Raw genomic sequence first — 20,589 nt, forward strand, 5'->3', positions numbered from 1 at the left:
TAGTAGAGATGGGGGGTTTCACCTTCTTGGCCAGGCTGGTCTTGAACTCCTGACGTCAGGTGATCCACCAGACTCAGCCTCCCAAAGTGCTGGGATCACAGCTGTGAGCCACCGCGCCTGGCCTCCCCTGTGAAATGTTAATGGCATAGCTATATTTTATATACATATATATATAAATGTACTTTTGCCATTAAATATATATAATACATATTATGTATAGTCATATAAAAATACCTATATTCCATTTCATGTATAAAGTGAGACCCACCCCCCCAACCCGTCTCAAAACAAAACAAAAAAAACAGAACTTCTGAGCTAGGTAGACAAGTTTGCCTTGAATCTGACCCCAGCTTCGGGAAATACTCTCTGCGGCCTGAGCCTCGGTGGACCAACCTCACGCATCCAGCCGATCTCATCAGAGGGGGCCGGGAACAGCTAATTCAGCACAGTGAGAACTCAGCAGACAGAAGCTGCCCACTGGGGGTCTGGGGACTCGGGGGCTTGGAAGTCAGCCAGCGGGAGACATTCTCCTCTTCAGGCACCTCTGTTCAGAGCACAGGAAGGTCCGTGTTAAGGCCAGGTGTCTACCGAGTAGGTGCAGGAGGAGGAATTATCTGTGCCTCTTTTTTTTTTTTTTCCTTCTAATTTTTCATGGAAACAGCGAGGGCCACACAGTGCACTAGAACGTTCCTCGCTGATGGCAAAATATTTGGTGCTGTCCAGCTTGGTCACCATCAGCCACGTGTGTCTCTTTGGCACTTGAAAGATGATTTGTGCAACGGAGCAACTGAACCTTTTATTTTATTTTATTATTTTTTGAGGTGTAGTCTGGTTCTGTCACGCAGGCTGGAGTGCGGTGGCTTGGTCACAGCTCACTGCGGCCTCCGCCTCCCAGGCTTAAGCGATCCTCCCATCTCAGCTCCCTGAGTCGCTGGCAGGCCACTCTACCCAGCTAACTTTAGTATTTTTTGTAGCGATGGGGGTCTCACCATGCTGTCCAGGCTGGGCTGGAGCTCCCGGGCTCCAGTGGTCCTCCTGCCTCAGCCTTCCAAAGTAGTGGGATTACAGGCATAAGCCACCATGCCCCGTCTCATTTTATTCCAGTGTAGCTAACATAAAACGTCGTATATGGCTGTGACCCTCTTACTCGATGGCTCTTGAACGTGGGTAGTTTTCGGGCGCCAAATGATGGAAGGGGAGTCAGCAGGTGGTTGAGAAATAGTCCCAGATTTTAGAGATGATTTAACATGAGACAGCGGGCCAGGCGCCGTGGCTCACGCCTGTAATCTCAGCACTTTGGGAGGCTGAGGCAGGTGGATCACTTGAGGGCAGGAGTTCCAGACCAGCCTGGCCAACATGGTGAAATCCCATCTCTACTAAAAATACAAAATTAGCCGGTGTGATGACGGGTCCCTGTAGCCCCGGCTACTGGAGAGGCTGAGGCACGAGAATCTCTTGAACCCGGAGGCACAGGTTGCAGTGAGCCAAGATCGCACCACTGTACTCCATCCTGGGCCACAGAGCGAGCCCCCGTCTAAATAAATGCATACATTTATGAAATGAGACGCCTCTAAGGCTGAGGCAGGAGGATCACCTGAGGTCAGGAGTTTGAAGACCAGCCTGACCAAGATGGAGAAACCCCGTCTCTGCTAAAAATACAAAATTAGCTGGGCATGGTGGTGCACACCTGTAATCCTAGCTACTCAGGAGGCCGATGTAGGAGAATCTCTTGAACCGGGGAGGTGGAGTTTGCAGTGACCCGTGATGGCACCACTGCAGTCCAGCCTGGGCAACAAGATTGAAAAAAAATATATATTCAAAATAACAGTATCGAAGACAGTAACATTGGCAACATTAATCAAATAGCCATAGTAGTGAAGCTGGCCTCTGCCTGTGAGGTGCTCACTCTGTGTCAGCTGTGGTTCTGGGAGTTTTATTAATAATACATTGAGGGCCGGGCGCGGTGGCTCACGCCTGTAATCCCAGCACTTTGGGAGGCCGAGGCGGGTGGATCACGAGGTCAAGAGATCAAGACCATCCTGGTCAACATGGTGAAACCCCGTCTCTACTAAAAATACAAAAATTAGCTGGGCATGGTGGTGTGTGCCTGTAGTCCCGGCTACTCAGGAGGCTGAGGCAGGAGAATTGCCTGAACCCGGGAGGCGGAGGTTGCGGTGAGCCAGGATGGCGCCATTGCACTCCAACCTGGGTAACGAGAGCGAAACTCCGTCTCAAAAAAAAATAATAATAATTCATTGATTACTTTTTTTTTTTTTTTTGAGGCAGAGTCTCACTGTCGCCCAGGCTGGAGTGCACTTGGCCTGATCACCTCTGCCTCTAGGTTCAGGTGATTCTCCTGCCTCAGCCTCCCGAGTAGCTGGGATTATAGGCGCCCACCACCACGCCTGGCTAATTTTTGTGTTTTTAGTACAGACGGGGTTTCACCACGTTGTCCAGGCTGGTCTCAAACTCCTGACCTCAGGTGATCCGACCGCCTCGGCCTCGCATAGTGCTGGGGTTACAGGCGTGAGCCACCGCGCCCGGCCAGTGTTTCATTCATTACCATCTTGTCCTTCACAAACAGCTTCCAGAGGGTGCTCCCGTCGTGTCCATTCCACAGATGAGAAGGGTAAGGTGCAGATGCATGTGAGGTCCCCACTCCCTGGCTGCCCGACTCACGAGCGTATGCTGGGAACCACTGTGGGGGCCTCGTGCTTAGCAGGTGCCCAAGAAACACCCTCCGTTTCCAGGGATACATCAAGACGCCCGCCGGGCACTGCATCCTGCTGAGTCTGTGTGGGCTCTGGTTCCAGAAGAGGGTCCTGTGCCCACGGCCCGGAGCCCGGACGGCTGGCCGCCCTGGCTGGGCTCTTCCCAAAGGCATGGCCACCCGTGCCCAGCCTTGAGGCGGTCCAGACAGAACTGGCCGGCTCCACGGGGCCGCTGGCTGCCCCAGCCTGGGATCGGCGGCAGGGCTCGGGGCCCAGCCGGGCACACTCCCCTCGGTTGCCATCTGGCCCATTTGGCCGAGGCCGGGAAAGCTTGGTGGCAGGAAGGGCTTCTCTCATCTGCTCCTCTGTTTCCTGGTTGGGAAACTGAGGCACCGGGCCCCGCCCATGTCGTGTTTATGGCATCGTTGGTCTTGGCAGTCAGTGGGTGCAGGACACACGGCGTATGCAAAGCCATCAGCCCAGTGCTAAGCCAGCACCAGGGGCTCCGTGCGCTAGGAAATATCACGGCTTTGGCCAGGCTCACGGCAACCCTGGGAGTGGCCTCCATTTTTTTTTTTCTTTTTCTTGAGATGGAGTCTTGGTCTCACTCTGTCACCCAGGCTGGAGTGTAGTGGCGCCACCTCGGCTCACCACAACCTCCGCCTCCCCAGTTCAAGCAATTCTCCTGCCTCAGCTTCCTGAGTAGCTGGAACTATAGGCATGCGCCACCATGCCCAGCTAATTTTTGTATTTTTAGTAGAGACGGGGTTTCACCATGTTGGCCAGGATGGTCTCGATCTCTTGACCTTGTGATCCACCCGCCTCGGCCTCCCAGAGTGCTGGGATTACAGGTGTGAACCACGACGCCCGGCCCCTTTTTTTTTCAATTTTTTTTTTTAGACAAAGTCTGGCTATTGTCTCCCAGGCTGGAGTGCAATGGCGCGATCTCGGCTCACCGCAACCTCCGCCTCCCGGGTTCAAGCAATTCTCCTGCCTCAGCCTCCCAAGTAGCTGGGACTATAGACGCCCACCACCACACCTCGCTAATTTTTTGTATTTTTAGTAGAGACAGGGTTTCACTGTGTTAGCCAGGATGGTCTCGATCTCCTGACCTGGTGATCCGCCTGCCTCGGCCTCCCAAAGTGCTGGGATTACAGGCATGAGCCACTGCGCCCGGCCCCCATTTATTTTTTTAAACAAGGTCTTGCTCTGTTGCCCAGGCTGGAGTGCAGTGGCAGGATCACGGCTCACTGCACCCTCGACCTCCCAGGCTCAAGTGATCTTCCTGTGTCAGCCTCCTGAGTAGCTGGTACTACAGGCACCCGATACCATGCCCAGCTACTTTTTTTATAAAAACGGGGTCTCACTACATTGCCCTGGCTGGTCTCAAACTCCTGGCCTTAAGCGATCGTCTCTCCTCGGCCTCCCAAAGGGCTGGGATTACGGGTGTGAGCCACCATGCCACTGCACCTGGCTTCATCACCACCTCGTTTTGTGGACGAGGAAACGCAGGCCTTGAAAGGGAGGTGGCGTGCTCGGGAGCACACAGACTGGCGGCTCTCAGAGACAGTGCCTGGCTCAGGTATCTATCTGATCCCAGCACAAAACAGCAGATAAAGTGACCCTGGTGACGAAGCCCATCACGTGCCTGGGAGGGAGGCTACTGCTTGTGGTTCTGACCTATAGCTTTCCTTGTCTATGGCGCGGTGGCTCATGCTTTTAATCCCAGCACTTTGAAAGGCCGAGGTGAGCAGATCACCTGAGGTCAGGAGTTCAAGACCAGCCTGGCCAACAGGGTGAAACCCTGTCTCAACTAAAAACACAAAACTTGGCCGGGCGCGGTGGCTCAAGCCTGTAATCCCAGCACTCTGGGAGGCCGAGGCGGGTGGATCACGAGGTCAAGAGATCGAGACCATCCTGGTCAACATGGTGAATCCCCGTCTCTACTAAAAATACAAAAAATTAGCTGGGCACGGTGGCGCGTGCCTGTAATCCCAGCTACTCGGGAGGCTGAGTCAGGAGAATTGCTTGAACCCGGGAGGCGGAGGTTGCGGTGAGCCGAGATCGCGCCATTGCACTCCAGCCTGGCGCCTGATGACAGAGTGAGACTCTGTCTCAAAAAAAAAATACAAAAATTAGCCGGGCGTGATGGCGCACACCTGTAGTCCCGGCTACTCGGGAGGCTGAGGCAGGAGGATCCCTTGAACCTGGGAGGCGGAGGTTGCAGTGAGCCGAGATCGTACCACTGCACTCCAGCCTGGGCTATGGAGTGAGACCCCCGTCTCTCAAAAAAATAAATAAATAAAATGAAAGAAAGCGATAACGAGGTGGATTATCTCGTGATGGAGGTCTCCAGGTACCCCCTAGTGCTTCAGGACTATCCTCTCCTTGCTCCCTCCCGGCTCTGACAGGGCCTGGGCGATGGTTGTGCCCACGTGGAAAACAGGCACAGGACGCTAGTCGGCTTGCCTGAGGTCACACAGCGATTGGATGGCCTTGGGGTGTGGGGGGGGGGTGGGAGGGGCGTGATTCTCTTTCTGCGCCCTTCGATGCTGGTTCCTGCCACCTTCGTCTTTGACTTGGGCGATCCATGGGTGGGGCTGGGGAGGGTGCTCTGCCTGGCTGGGCTTGTCCACCTGACCCCCGGCTTCAGCCCTCAGTGGAGGGAGGGACAGGGCTCTGGAGGGGGTGGATGTGACTCGTCGTCCATCCAGGCTGCCAGAGCCGATAACGCTGAGCTCAGCGTCTGTCTGCCTGCATGTCTGCCAAGGAACCTGATTATTTTTAGATGAGATGGAGGGGCGGGCGCCAGGGCAGAGGGGGGAGCACCCTAGCCAGGCGGGCAGTGGGGACAACGCCATCACAGAAGCCGCCCCTCAGCCTCCTCTCTGTGGTCCCTGAATGGCAACCCAGGACGAACAGGCGGGTCCCTGGGATGACAGGGGCAGAGGCTGAGGCTCGGGGAACCTGGAGTCTCAAGGACTCACCTCTCTGACCCTCAGTTCCCTCATCTGTAAGACAGGCCCCCCCGCGTAGCGCTAAGGTGGGGATGAATGAGTGAACTCATTTTTTTAAAAATTGCATTTTATTATTTATTTATTTTGAGACAGAGTCTCGCTCTGTTGCCCAGGCTGGAGTGCAATGGTGCGATCTCTGCTCACTGCAGCCTCTCCCTCCCAGGTTCAAGCCATTCTCCTGCCTCAGCCTCCCGAGTAGCTGGGATTACAGGCACGCCCCACCCCACCTGGCTAGTTTTTGTACATTTAGTAGAGATGGGGTTTCACCATGTTGGCCAGGCTGGTCTCGAACTCCCAACCTCAGGTGATCTGCCTGCATCAGCCTCCCAAAGGGCTGGGATTATAGGCATGAGCCACTGCGCCTGGCCTGAACCTCGTTTTACAGATGAGGCTCAGAGAGGGCAAGTGACTTGCTCAGGGTTGCACAGCAAGAAGGCAGCGGAGCTGGGATTTGAACGTCACTCTCTTAAGACTCCAGGTGCCCAACTTCTTTACCCACGACTGAGCCACCCCTGCAGGCACGGAGGGCTGACTCCAGCATACAGGTGCACTGGCACCCACAGGGGCCCAGCTGGTGTCTGCAGGGTGCCTGGCCACATGTCTGCCACCCTCTAGGGCAGCAGCCAAGAGAAGGGCCCAAGCAGAGACTCCGGGGCGTGGGCACGTTTCAGGGCCACTGTCTTCCCAGCACTGGCCCAGCCCAGGACCGGGGTACCCGCGTCGATACCTAATCTGCTCCTGGGGTGGGGTCTCCGCGATGTCACCAACACCTCTTCCCTCTTTTTGCAGACGCAGAGCAGAGCGGCAGTCCCCGGGCGGGGATGGGGTCCGATCAGGAGGACAGCAAGCCCATCACGCTGGGTGAGTCCGCAGGCGGCGCGGCCCCATCTGTGTCTTTTATCTGGGAATCATTTGCTCAGAATCGTTCATTTTACAGATGAACAGACGGAGGCTTAGAGAGGTTAAGGGACCTGTCCGGGGGCAGCCAGGGAGCTGGGCTGGAACCCATGACGCTGAGCTCCCAGCATGTGGGCTCTGAGGTCCTCACGCACGGGAGACCCCGGAGGGCTCCACAGTTCCATGGGATGTTTAGGGGTTCCTGCTTGTTTTATTTTTCGTTCGTTTATTTATTTTGAGATGGAGTCCCGCTCTGTCACCCAGGCTAGAGTACAGTGGCGCGATCTCGGCTCACGGCAACCTCCGCCTCCCGGATTCAGGTGATTCTCCTGCCTCAGTCCCCCACGTAGCTGGGATTACAGGCGCCGCCACCACGCCTGGCTAATATTTGTATTTTTAGTAGAGACGGGGTTTCACCATGTTGGCCGGGTTGGTCTTGAACTCCTGACCTCAGGTGATCCACCTGCCTCGGCCTCCCACAGTGCTGGGATTACGGGTGTGAGCCACGGCACCCAGCCTGTCTGTTTTAGAAACGGTCTCACTCTGCTGCCCAGGCTGGAGTGCGGTGACACCATCCGAGCTCACTGCGTCTTGGAGCAACTGAGCTGAAGCCGTCCTTCCACCTTAGCCTCTGAGGTAGCTGGGACTACAGGTGTGCACCACTGCGCCTGGCTCATTTTTTGTTTGTTTGTTTTTGTGGAGACAGAGTCTTATGTGTTGCTCAGGCTGGACTCAAACTCCTGAGCTCAAGCGATCCTCCTGCCTCAGCCTCCCAAAGCGCTGGGATCATAGGTGTGACCCCCTGCCCCGCCCTCACGGGCTGTCTAATAGATGGAAAGGACAGAGCAATTCTATGTCATAGGGATAGGAAGTGGGAAATTTTGCTTAGGTCAGAGACCAGAGCAGTGTCTTCCATCCTAGCCCCTGGCTCCCGTGCTTGCCCCTAACCATGTGTCCTCCTCACTATGGCCAGAGGATGCCTGTGACCCCCCGAAGTCAGAGCCCGTCCCTCCTCTGCCCACCGCCCTCCATGGCTGCCACCTCTCTTAGGGTAAAAGCCCGAGTCCTCCCTGTGACCCACAAGGCCCTGCACAGCCTGCCCTGTCCCCTCCTTGTCCTCCCCTCCTCCCTCTCTCCCCCTCGCTCACCCCCAGATGCACAGAGCTCCTCGCTGTTCCTCTAGTGCTCCAGGCCCAGTCCTACCTCAGGGCCTTTGCACATTCTACTCCCTCGGTCTAAATAGCTAACTGGTCTCTTGCTCTCTCCACATGTCCCCTGGTCTCAACTCAAATGCCCCTTTCTCATAGAGGTCTACCCTGAGTACCCTAAGCCCCTTCAGCACAGGCGGCCTCTGGCCACCCCCCATCTCAGCCCTCCGTTCTCTTTCCTTCAGAGGAAGTTAGTGATTGCCTACAGGTTTGCACAGTTGCTTAGCAGCTGCACAGGTGTTTGCTCACCTCCTCCAGGCAGAGGCTTTGTCTGTCTAGATCTCCACTGTGTCCTCAGTGGCTAGAATAGGGCCTGGTGCAGAGCGGGTGCTCAATAAATATTTGTAGAAAGGAAGGAAGGGCCGGGCGCGGTGGCTCACGCCTGTAATCCCAGCACTTTGGGAGGCCGAGGTGGGCGAATCACGAGGTCAAGAGATCGAGACCATCCTGGCCAACATGGTGAAACCCCGTCTCTACTAAAAATACAAAAAATTAGCTGGGCATGGTGGCGCGTGCCTGTAATCCCAGCTACTTGGGAGGCTGAGGCAGGAGAATTGCTTGAACCCGGGAGGCAGAAGTTGCAGTGAGCCGAGGTCACGCTATTGCACTCCAGCCTGCCGCTTGGTGACGGAGTGAGACTTTGTCTCAAAAAAAAGAAAAAAGGAAGGAAGGAGGGAGGGATGATGCAGAGAGAAAGAGACAAGAGAGGATATGTGGGGAGAGGAAGAAGAGATGAAAAAGAAGGAAGGGGCCAGGTTCGGTGGCTCACGCCTGTAATCCCAGCACTTTGGGAGGCCGAGGTGGGCAGATAACCTGAGGTCAGGAGTTCAAGACCAGCCTGGCCAACATGGCAAACCCCCATCTCGACTAAGACTCCGGAGGCTGAGGAAGGAGAATCACTTGAACCCGGGGGGTGGAGATTGCAGTGAGCCGAGAGACACCACTGCACTCCAGCCTGGGGGATAGAGCGAGATTGTCTCCAAAAAAAAAGAAAGAAAAAGGAAGGAAGAGAAAGCGAGTGGGCGAGGCGTCCTTCTTGGAAGGGCCGGAACAGTCGTGCGCAGGGAGGCCGAAGGGTTCCCCGAGGTTCACAGGCCCGAGGCCACTCCTCACTGGCCCCTGGTGACTCCTCCGTCTGTGACCCGGGTCCTCCTCCGCCTCCTGTGATCCCCAGACACCTCTCTCCAAGCCAGATGTTGGAGGGAGGCGGAGGCAGCGGTGCTTGGCCTGGTCCCTGGGGGAGCTTGGGCGTCTGGTAGAGGAACTCTTGTCCTCCCGGCTCGCCAGGGAGTCCCCCGGACATGGAGCTGGGCAGGCACTGCACAAACAGGAAACCCCGGTGTGGGGGAGGCAGGGGGGCGTGTGACACCGGCTGGCCAGCTGGGTCAGCAGGAAATGGCTCTGGCCGCTTCTCCTGGACACCCAGGGCCACCGCTCTGTCCGCCTCAGAATGTGTGGCCCTGAACCTCCCAGCGCGGGGTAGGGCTCCTTGCCATCACTCTGCAAATGACTGGAACAGGGGGCCGGATGCAGTGGCTCATGCCTGCAGTCCCAGCGCTTTGGGAGGCCGAAGCGGGAGGGTCAGGTGAGCCCAGGAGTTCAAGGCCAGCCTGGGTAATATAGCAAGACCCTATCTACACACACACACACACACACACACACACACACACACACACACACACACAATTAGCCAGGCATAGAGGTGCATGCCTGTAACCCCAGCTACTTGGGAGGCTGAGGCAGGAGGATGGCCTGAGCCCAGGAGTTCGAGACCAGCCTGGGTAACACAGCAAGACCCTATCTCTACACACACACACACACACACACACACAGACACACACACACACAGGTCAGCCAAGTGTGGAGGGGCGTGCCTATAATCCCAGCTACTTGGGAGGCTGAGACAGGAGGATCGCTTGAGCCCACGGGTTCGAGGCCGCAGTGAGCTATGACTGCATCACTGCATTCACGCCTGGGCAGCAGAGCGAGACTCTGTCCCTAAAAAAGGGGCACTGGCCGGGGCTTGGGTCTGCAGAGCTGGACACAGCCATGAGCTCCCTGCAGCCCGTGCTGCCCCCTGGGGGCCGAGAGAGGAACTGCTCCCACCGCCACCCCAAAGCCCAGAGCCTCTCCAGCCTCCAAAGGGACAGCGCTCCCTGGCCCTTTCCGCCCCAACCCTGCTGGCCCGTAACCTGCCAAGTGCGTTCCAACCCTGGGGCCTTTGCACGGGCTGTTCCCAGTGCCAGGAACATCGTGGCCCTCGGGGAGGTGGCGAAACATCATCCCCGTCAGATAAGCCAGCACTCACGGGTGGTTGCCAGGCGCTGCTCGTGGAGCTTTGCCGATTTTAACAGGTTCCTTCCTTTTATCCATCTCATCATGAGGTCTCTGTAAAATGCCACCATCTCGGCCAGGCTTTCTCTGAGCCCTGGGTGTAAAATTCCTTCCCTCCCCACCCTAGCGGGTTCCCCCACAGGCTGCCTGCCTTACCACAGGCTGATGCGCCTCGCATTTCATTTAATGAGCTTTTCATTTGTAGTAAAGGCCGGGCCCCGTGGCTCACGCCTCTAATCCCGGCACTTTGGGAGGCCGAGGCAGGCAGATCACCTGAGGTTGGGGGTTCGAGACCAGCCTGACCAACACAGAGAAACCCCGTCTCTACTAAAAATACAAAAATCAGCTGGGTGTGGTGGCGTGTGCCTGTAGTCCCAGCTACTTGGGAGGCTGAGGCAGGAGACTCCCCAGAAGGTGGAGGTTGCAGTGAGCCGAGATTGCGCCATTGCACTCCAACCTGGGCAATGAGAGCGAAACTGTCTCAAAAAAAAAAAAAAAAATTGGGGCCGGGTGCGGTGGCTCACGCCTGTAATCTCAAAACTTTGGGGGTTCGAGGCAGGTTGATCACAAGGTCAAGAGTTCAAGACCAGCCTGGCCAACATGGTGAAACCCCATCTCTACTGAAAAGTACGAAAATTAGCCAGGCCGTGGTAGGGTGCGCCTGTAGTCCCAACTACTCGAGAGGCTGAGGCAGGAGAATCGCTTGAAGCTAGAAAGCGGAGGTTGCAATGAGCCAAGATCGAGCCAGTGCACTCCAGCCTGGGAGACTCCCTCTAAAAAAAAAAAAAATTGTAGTAAAATGTGCGTAATGCACAATGTATCATTTTTACTTTTTTTTTTATTAGACAGAGTCTCACTCTCACCCAGACTGGAGTGCAGTGTCGAAATCTCAGCTCGCTGCAACCTCTACCTCCCGGGTCCAAGAGATTCCCCTGCCTCAGCCTCCTGAGTAGCTGGGACCACAGGCAGCCATCACCACGCCCAGCTAATTTTTGTATTTTTAGTAGAGATGGGGTTTTACCATGTTGGCCAGGCTGGTCTTGAACTCCTGCTGACTTCAGGTGATCCACCCACCTCAGCCTCCCAAAGTGCTGGGATTACAGGTATGAGCCACCACGCCCAGCCCATTTTAACCTTTTTTTTTTTTTTTTTTTGAGACCCAGTCTCGCACTGTCACCCAGGCTGGAGTGCAGTGGCGCTATCTCGGCTCACTGCAATCTCTGCCTCCTGGGTTCAAGCAATTCTCCTGCCTCAGCCTCCCAAGTAGCTGGGATTACAGGCACACGCCACCACACCCGGCTAATTTTTGTATTTTTAGTAGAGACGGGGTTTCTCTGTGTTGGTCAGGCTGGTCTCGAACCCCCAACCTCAGGTGATCTGCCTGCCTTGGCCTCCCAAAGTGCTGGGATTACAGGTGTGAGCCACGGGGCCCAGCACACCACCATGCCCAGCTAATTTTTCCATATTTTCAATAGATAAATATTTTTCCATATTTTCCGTGTTAGCCAGGATGGTCTCTATCTCCTGACCTTGTGATCTGCCCACCTTGGCCTCCCAAAGTGCTAGGATTACAGGTGTGAGTCACTGCACCCGCCTAGAGCCTTGTTCTTATTTATTTATTTATTTTCTGAGATGGAGACTTATCTCTGTCGCCCCAGGCTGGAGTGCAGTGTGTGATCTCAGCTCGCCACAACCTCCACCTCCCAGGTTCAGGTGATTCTCCTGCCTCAGCCTCCCAAGTAGCTGGGATTACAGGCACGTGCCACCACGCCCGGCTAATTTTTGTATTTTTAGTAGAGACGGGGTTTTGCCATGTTGGTCAGGCTGGTCTTGAACTCCTGACCTCAGGTGATCTGCCTGCCTCAGCCTCCCAAAGTGCTGGGATTACAGGCATGAGACACTGAACCTGGCCCAAAGCCTCATTCTTTTTCCTTTTTTTTTTTTTTTTGAGACAGGGTCTCGCTCTGTCACACAGGCTGGAGTGCAGTGGCGCAAGCATAGCTCACTGCAGCCTCAACCTCCTGGGCTCAAGCGATCCTCCCACCTCAGCCTCCCAAGCAGCTGGGACTACAGGTGTGCACCACCACTCCCGGCTAATTTTTGTCCTTTTTGTAGAGATGGGGTTTCGCCATGTTGCCCAGGCTGGTCTCAAACTCCTAGGCTCAAGTGACCCACCCGCCTCAGCTTCCCAAAGTGCCAGGACTACAGGCGTGCGCCACCACACCCGGCCAATTTTTGTCTATTTTGTAGACGCGGGGTTTTACTATGTTGCCCAGGCTGGCGTCAAACTCCCGAGCTCAAGAGATTCCTCCCACCAAAGTGCTGGGATTACAGGCAGAAGCCACCACGCCTGGCTAATTTTTGTATTTTTAGTAGAGACGGGGTTTCTCTGTGTTGGTCAGGCTGGTCTCGAACCCCCAACCTCAGGTGATCTGGCCTCCCAAAGTGCTGGGATTACAGGCAGAAGCCACCACGCCTGGCCTCCTTCTGACAGCTGAGTTCTTCAGTGTGTGGATGGAGCACGCTGTGTTCATCTCTTCGTCTTCTGAAGGGACATGTGGGTGGCTTTACATTTTGAGCTGTGGTGGACGGTGCTGCGAGGAGCCCCCGCGGCCTTTTGCCGACCTCGCCATCTTGGTTACCATTTGCTGCTTGCACTGGACTTTGGGTCTGATGGGGCGAGTGCTTCCATCTGTCTCATCGACTATGTCGGGTCCAGCTCAGCATGGGACACCACGGATGCTTAGTGAATGCTTATAGAGTCAATGAATCCCTCCTGCAAAGGCCTCCAAGGGCAGGACAGGGCTGTCCCCAAGCCGTCTGAGGTTGGCCAAGGCTCCTGGCCTCTTGGGGACAACTTCCGTTTCCAAACCCGTGAAACGGGTCCAAAGCAGTCCAGTTAAGAGAGGACGGTTCCCCTTCCTTTGACATTAGGGCAGGGGCAGTGCTGGGGATGCTGGGGGTTATAACTGTGGCTTGCAGACCCCCTGTTCGACCCCCCATTTTAACCGACCCATCGCTGGGTGCCGAGCTCTGGTCTAGGCACACAGGACACTGCAGGCTGCAGCTGATGGGCATCCCTGCCCACGTGGTCCTCCATCTGGAGGGAGAACAGGAAGCCAGAGTCTCTCAAAGGGGGACACTGCAGAGCACACCAGCCGCCCCTCCCAGGCAGTATGATGCAGACGTCACCACAGCCAAGATGATGGCATTGATGGTTTCCATGTTTGCGATTAGGAAAACTTGGAGGCTGAGCGAGGGAAAGTGACCTGCCATGATCACACACCAAGGCGGGTGATGGGAGCCGACATGAACCCAGGTCTCCGCTCTCCACTCTTTTTTTTTTTTTTGAGACGGAGTTTCGCTCTTGTTACCCAGGCTGGAGTGCAATGGCGCGATCTTGGCTCACTGCAACCTCCGCCTCCTGGGTTCAAGCAATTCTCCTGCCTCAGCCTCCTGAGTAGCTGGGATTACAGGCACGTGCCACCATGCCCAGCTAATTTTTGTATTTTTAGCAGAGACGGGGTTTCACTATGTTGACCGGGATGGTCTCGATCTCTTGATCTCATGATCCACCCGCCTCGGCCTCCCCAAGTGCCCGGCCTCCACTCATATTTTTTTCAGAGACAGGGTCAGCTTTGTTTCTCAGGCTGGAGTGCAATGGCACAACAATGGTACATTGTGTCCTCCGCCTCCCAGGCTGAAGTGATCCTCCCACCTCAGCCTCCTGAGTAGCTGGGACTACAGGCATGCACCGTGACACCTGGCTAATGCTAACACTGTTTGTAGAGACGGGCTCTCACTGTGTTGCTGAGGCTGGTCTTGAACTCCTAAACTCAAGCGATCATCCCGCCTCAGCCTCCCACAGTGATGGGATTACAGCCATGAGCTACGGCGCCCAGCCTGCTGTCCACTTGAATGCAGCATTCCACAGCAATGGGGGGCCCCAGGTGAAGGCCCATGCTGGACAAGGGCCCTCCATGGGGCCTCCGCTGTCAGACTGTACCTGTTATTCCCCCGCTGCAGGGGGTAGACAGGGTGAACGTCCAGGCAGCCCTGGAGCATGGGGAAGGGGAACAGGCCCGGCTCAGCCCACTGACTCTGCTGCCTTCCTGTTCCAGACACGACCGACTTCCAGGAGAGCTTTGTCACCTCCGGCGTGTTCAGCGTCAGCGAGCTCATCCAGGTGTCCCGGAGTGAGTGTTCCCATCAGCCCGGAGCTGGGTCCTGGAGAGGGGAGGGGCCGCAGGGAGGAGGGAGGAGCCAACCCCCCTCGCCCTACTTCTTGTCCTCTCCAGACACCTGTGTCACCCAGCCAAGGTTCCTAGAAAGGGAGGTGGCCAGGCCCTTCCCACCTCCTCAGGAATCAGAATCCAGATGCTGGATGGCAGCTAAGGAAAATTCTGCTTCCACTGTCCCACCCTAGGAGACCCGAGAGGACCTCACTCCTCCTGTCCCCTTGCCCTCCCTGCCGACCTGCTGGAGACCCAGCACATTCCAGCAGACACCATCTGAATCCCACCCCAGCGAGTTCCCGGCGCCATCCTTTAGCCCCCGATTGACACCCTCCCCGCCCAGATCCACAAAGCCCGGACTCCAGCTCCGGCTTGGCCTCTCCCCATGGCCTTGGTCCTGTGATCCATAGAATTAAGCTGGTTTCAGCCACCTTAGGAACCAGCCAATGTGGGAAGGGATCCCTCCTTGAACTGGACCCAGCCCTGCCTCTCTAGGGCAAACCACAGCGCTGGGCCCTGCTTCCTGCCTCACTCTCTTCTGTCACCCTCTGCAGCACCTGTGGTGACCGGAACAGGACCCAACTTCTCCCTGGGGGAGCTGCAGGGACACCTGGCATACGACCTGAACCCAGCCAGCACTGGCATGAGAAGAACGCTACCCAGCACCTCCTCCAGCGGGTAAGTATCCAGGTCCCCACCTCTGTGCATTTCATGACCCCACTCATCAACCCATCCCCTCTGGCCCCAGCTGACTCATTCCTCTCCCTGGAATACCTCTTTTCACGATTCACCTGGCCTGAGAAACTCCTACTCATTCTTCAAAACCCAGCCGGCCTCAACTGCCTCTTCCTCTAGGTCTGACAGGCCACCGTGCGCTCCCTCAGCCTCAAGTCCTACTTGTTCAGCCAGCCCTTAGGACTCCCCCTGGAGAATGCAGACACAGGTTCTTGCTGAGATATGCTGTGTGACCTCGAGTGGGTCACACTGTGTGTGCCTCAGTTTCCCCATCCATAAAATGGGATCATACCCCTAACAGGCAGTTCTGAGGACTGCAGGTGGCCAGGGGATTAGCCAGGCTGCCTGGGTTTTGGTCTCCACCCTGCCGGCTTGGTATCCAGCTGCTGCTGAGTCCCTCCCTGCCTCTAGCCCGGGTATCCCATCTAAGCAATGGACAGGTCAGAACAGGCGTTCCCTGGGAACGGGTTGAACGCCCGCGGCTCCCGAGATGTATCGCGAGACCACTTCCCTCGCCCCGCCCACTCAGGGATCGGAAGTGGCAAAGCCCGCCGCCGCGCCCCCCCGCCCTTGCTTCTCGTTGGTAACTAGCGTCTCCCCCTCCCTCGCCCGTAAGGAGCAAGAGGCACAAATCAGGCTCGATGGAGGAAGACGTGGACACGAGCCCCGGAGGCGATTACTACACTTCGCCCAGCTCGCCCACGAGTAGCAGCCGCAACTGGACGGAGGACATGGAAGGAGGTAGGGCTGGCGCCGGGTTCGGATCCGGCCTTCCGGTCGGAGTTCCCGAGGCGGGAACTACGTCTTCCGGCAACCACTGCGCGGGCGCCGCGGGGCAGGAAGCCGGCCTGAAGCTGCGGGGCCTCCTGGGAATTGTAGTTGTACCGCGCTGCGCGTGGCTGGGAGTACGGTCCCCGGGCTCGCGTTCTTGGATCTCTTTGGTTCCGCTAAGGCCGGGGAGGGCAGAGACTGTCCCCTCCCTGACTTTCCTGCCGTCCAGCTGTGGGGTCCACGAGCTGTAGAATTGACTCAGTAGGCAGGAGAATTGCTTCAACCCAGAAGGCGGAGGTTGCGGCGAGCCGAGATCGCGCCATTGCACTCCAGTCTGGGTAACAACAGCGAAAACTCCGTCTCAAAAAAAAAAAAAAAAAAAGAATTGCCTCAGTAGTGACTGATCAACAGGGTGCCGCCTCCTGGGATCGGCCAGGGCCCCTCGTCTGTAGGGTTCCTGTTTGTCCTCTTCCCCACTAGAAGGTCCTGAGATGCCGGATTCCTTCTCACTGGGGTCGTTCTTGAAGTTTTTTCTGTTGTTGTTTTTTTATTTATTTTTTATTTAAGACGGGGTTTCACCATGTTGGTCAGGCTGGTCTTGAACTCCCGACCTCAGGCGATCCGCCCGCCTCAGCCTCCCACAGTGCTGGGATTACAGGCGGGAGCCACCGCGCCCCGCTTGTTGTTGTTTTTTTTTGAACCAGGGTCGCGTCTCCATGGGATCTTCTTCCGTGTGATTCCGGTGCTGTAGGAAACCCGTCTCTTGTCTGTAAGGTCTCCATTGTCATGGCGTCCTTTTCCAGGGAGATTTTATCCTGTTGCTTTTCTGTCTTCACAAGGGTCCTCCCTGGGGTGTCATTCTTTTTGTTTGTTTGTTTTGCTTTTTTGAGACAGAGTCTCGCTGTGTTGCCCGGGCTGGAGCGCAACGGCGCAATCTCAGCTCACTGCAACCTCTGCTTCCCGGGTTCAAGTGATTCTCCTGCCTCAGCCTCCCGAGTGGCTGGGACTACAGGCGAGCACCACCACGACGCCTGGCTAATTTTTGTATTTTTAGTAGAGACAGGGTTTCTCCATGTTGGCCAGGCTGGTCTCGAACTCCTGTCCTCAGGTGATCCACCCGCCTCGACCTCCCAAAGTGCTGGGATTGCAGGCGTGAGCCACCGCACCCGCCTCGGGTGTCTCTCTTACAGGGTTCCTATTCCTTAGGATCGGCAGCTCCACGGGGTCTTTTTTCCATTGAACGCCGGCTCCTTGAGATTGTGTTTATTTCCTGTCTCCCCAAGGGCTTTCTCCAAAGATTTCCCTTATTTGGGGTCCCCGTCTCCACTGTAGTTTTCATCTAAAGAATTCCTTCCCCTCTAAGGTCCTGCTCTCTGGCCGGCTGGCACCGGTGACTTTCAGGAAAGTGCGTGTGAAATGGCCTGTGGGCTTGTGCGATGCTGGAGAGGGTGTCCCTGGCATCCACGCCTCCGATTCTCAGCCGACTTTGTGCCCCTAAACTTTACAAGCATTGCTGTGTGTGGTGCCTTATCCTATAGGGCCCCAGGAGGCAGCGCAGCGGAGCCCTGCGTGGGGTCCATGGCTCAGCCCTTGCAGCTTCCTAACGACTCCAGCTTTCTGAGCCTCAGTTTCCTCATCTGTAAAACGGGGGTGTTAGTACCTGCAGTACCGTTCCGCTCACCTGGGGTTTTCATGTCGTGGGGATTAAGTGAATTAATCATGTCCATAAAACAGGCCTGGCACGTAACACACAGGCGCACAGTAAACGTGGAAATTTATTTTCTTTCTTTTTCCTTTTTTTTTTTTTTTTTTTGAGACGGAGTTTCGCTCTTGTTACCCAGGCTGGAGTGCAATGGCGCGATCTCGGCTCACCGCAACCTCCGCCTCCTGGGTTCAGGCAATTCTCCTGCCTCAGCCTCCTGAGTAGCTGGGATTACAGGCACGCGCCACCATGCCCAGCTAATTTTTTGTATTTTTAGTAGAGACGGGGTTTCACCATGTTGGTCAGGCTGGCGTCGAACTCCCAACCTCAGGTGGTCCACCCACCTCAGCCTCCCAAAGTGCTGGGATTATAGATGGGAGCCACAGCACCCAGCCTGTTTTCTTTCTTTTTCTTTTTCTTTTTTTTTTTGTTGGAAGGTGTCAGTCTCCCCAGGGCTGGAGTGTAGTAGCACGATCGTGGCTCACTACAGCCTCAACTTCTTGGGTTTGAGTGGTCCTCCCACCTGCATATCCTGAGTATCAGGGACTACAAGACCCCATCTCTATTTTTAAAAGGCCGGGCGCAGTGGCTCAGGCCTGTAATCCCAGCACCTTGGGAGGCCGAGGTGGGCGGATAACAAGGTCAGGAGTTTGAGGCCAACGTGGTGAAACCCCACCTCTACTAAAAATACAAAAATTAGCTGGACGTGGAAGTAGACGCCTGTGGTCCCGGCTACTCAGGAGACTGAGGCAGGAGAATCATTTGAACCCAGGAGGTGGAGGTTGTAGTGAGCCGAGGTCGTGCCACTGTACTCCAGCCTGGCAACAGAGCCAGACTCCACCTCAAAAAGAAAAATGGCTGGTCACAGTGGCTCATGCCTGCCATCCCAACACTTTGGGAGGCCGAGGCAGACGGATCATAAAATCAGGAGTTCTAGACCAGCCTGGCCAACATAATGAAACCCTGTCTCTACTAAAAAAAATATGCAGAAATTAATGGAGCATGGTGGCTTATGCCTGTAGACCCAGCTACTCTGGAGGCTGAGACAGGAGAATGGCTTGAACCCGGGAGGTGGAGGTTGTGATGAGCCAAGATCATGCCACTGCACTCCAGCCTGGGCAACAGAGCAAGACTCCATCTCAAAAAATAATAACAGTTAACATGACAGAGTGGTGCGTGCCTGTAGTCCAGCTGCTCAAGAGGCTGAGGTGGGAGGATCACTTGAGCCTGGGAGTTGAAGGCTGCAGTGAGCCACGATCGGGCCACTGCCCTCCATCTGGGCCAACAGAGAAAGACAGTCTCCAAAAGAAAAAAAGGGCTCACCTGTAATCCCAGTCCTTTGGGAGGCCAAGCCTGGCAGATCACCTGGGGTCAGGAGTTTCAGACCAGCCAGGCCAACATGGTAAAACCCTGTCTCTACTAAAAATACAAAATTAGCTGGGCATTATGGTGCACGCCTGTAATCCCAGCTACTCTGCGGGCTGAGGCCGGAGAATCACTTGAACCCCGGAGGCGGAGGTTGCAGTGAGCCGAGGTCACGCCACTGCACTCCATTCTGGGCAACAAAAGCGAAACTCCATCTCAAAAAACTCTGGCTCAGCATCCCAGTGGAGAGAAAACAATGGAAGAATGTTAACACCCGTAGCCCAGGGCGGGACGGAAAGCGTGCAGCTGGGGCGTGAGAGCTGGGTTTATTATTAATTCATGGCTAAGCTGCAACCCGGACGATTTAAGTGGATTTATCCGCAGGGAAAATGATGGGAGCGCATTCCCCGCAGAGAGAGCCGCGGTTTGGGGAGGTTTTGGGAGTTGCACCGTGGACGTTTGGGCCGGATCATCCTCTGGGGCGGGGCGGTCTCGGGCACTGTAGGGTGCCGTGCCGTCGGAGGCCTCCGCTCGCTCTGCGTCAGCAGCACCCCCCAGTGGTGAGAACCGCAGATGTCCCCAGACTTGGCCAAATGTTTCTTGAGAACAGAATGTCCCTGTATATAGCCAGGGGCATATGCCAAGGGGGGCCTGGAGGGAGAGGGGAGCAGGTGTGTGACCCCTGGTCTGGGCCACTCTTGGTTGTTTTTTTTTTTTTCCTTTTTTTTTTTTTTTGAGATGGAGCCTGTCTCTGTCACCCAGGCTGGAGTGCAGTGGCATGATCTCGGCTCACTGCAGCCTCCGCCTCCCGGGTTCAAGCGATTCTCCTGCCTCAGCCTCCCCATTAGCTGAGATTACAGACGCCCACCACCATGCCTGGCTAATTTTTGTATTTTTAGTAAAGATGGGATTTGACCATGTCGGCCAGGCTGGACTTGAACTCCTGACCTCAGGTTATGCGCCCACCTCGGCCTCCCAAAGTGCTGGGATGACAGGCGTAAGTCACCGCACCCAGCCTTTTGTTTTTCCCCCTCCAAATAGAGTCTCGCTGTGTCACCCAGGATGAAGTGCAGTGGTGGGATCACGGTTGACTGGGCTCAACCCCTTCTCCCTTCTCAGCCTCCACAGTAGCTGGGACTGCAGGCACACGCCAACATATCTAGCTATTTGTGTGTGTGTGTGTGTGTGTGTTTTTTGTAGAGACAGGATTTCCTGTGTTGCCCCGACTGGTCTTGAACGCCTGGGCTCAAACAGTCCTCCTGCCTCTGTTTCCCAGAGTGCTGGGATGACAGGCGGGAGCCACCACACCTGGCTGGCCGCTTTTTCTCTCTCTCATGCCCTTCCCAACATTTTTGTCCCAGACAGCCCTGCGGAGGTGACTGTCAGTCGCCTCATTTTGCAGAGGGAAACCCTGAGGCTCAGAGAGGTGACGTCACCTGCTCCAGGTCACCGCTGCGACAGGCAGGTGCACACGGGCACAGAACCGTGTGGCCGTTCCCGGGGACCCCACTCAGGGCTCCTTACTCTGTTTTATGGGGGATCTTCGATGTCCTAAGCCAGGTTATTTCCCCTCCTCCGTAACGCTCCATGAGATCAGGCCTACCCCTGGCCATC

At 55.9% G+C, this 20,589-nt stretch overlaps 1 protein-coding gene across 8 annotated transcripts in view; it reads left to right on the forward strand.

Moving 5' to 3' along the window:
- Positions 1 to 20,589, forward strand: part of NFIC (nuclear factor I C) — a 99,568-nt gene that overhangs the window by 52,653 nt on the left and 26,326 nt on the right. For all 8 annotated transcript variants that reach the window (XM_078361516.1, XM_078361518.1, XM_078361513.1 and 5 more), the window contains exons 3-6: positions 6,518 to 6,589; positions 14,289 to 14,363; positions 14,957 to 15,080; positions 15,754 to 15,878. In XM_078361516.1, coding sequence (XP_078217642.1) covers positions 6,518 to 6,589; positions 14,289 to 14,363; positions 14,957 to 15,080; positions 15,754 to 15,878 — 396 coding nt within the window. The remainder of the gene's footprint in view (positions 1 to 6,517; positions 6,590 to 14,288; positions 14,364 to 14,956; positions 15,081 to 15,753; positions 15,879 to 20,589) is intronic.

This window comes from Callithrix jacchus, chromosome 22, assembly GCF_049354715.1.
Source record: "Callithrix jacchus isolate 240 chromosome 22, calJac240_pri, whole genome shotgun sequence".
Lineage (NCBI taxonomy): Eukaryota > Metazoa > Chordata > Mammalia > Primates > Cebidae > Callithrix > Callithrix jacchus.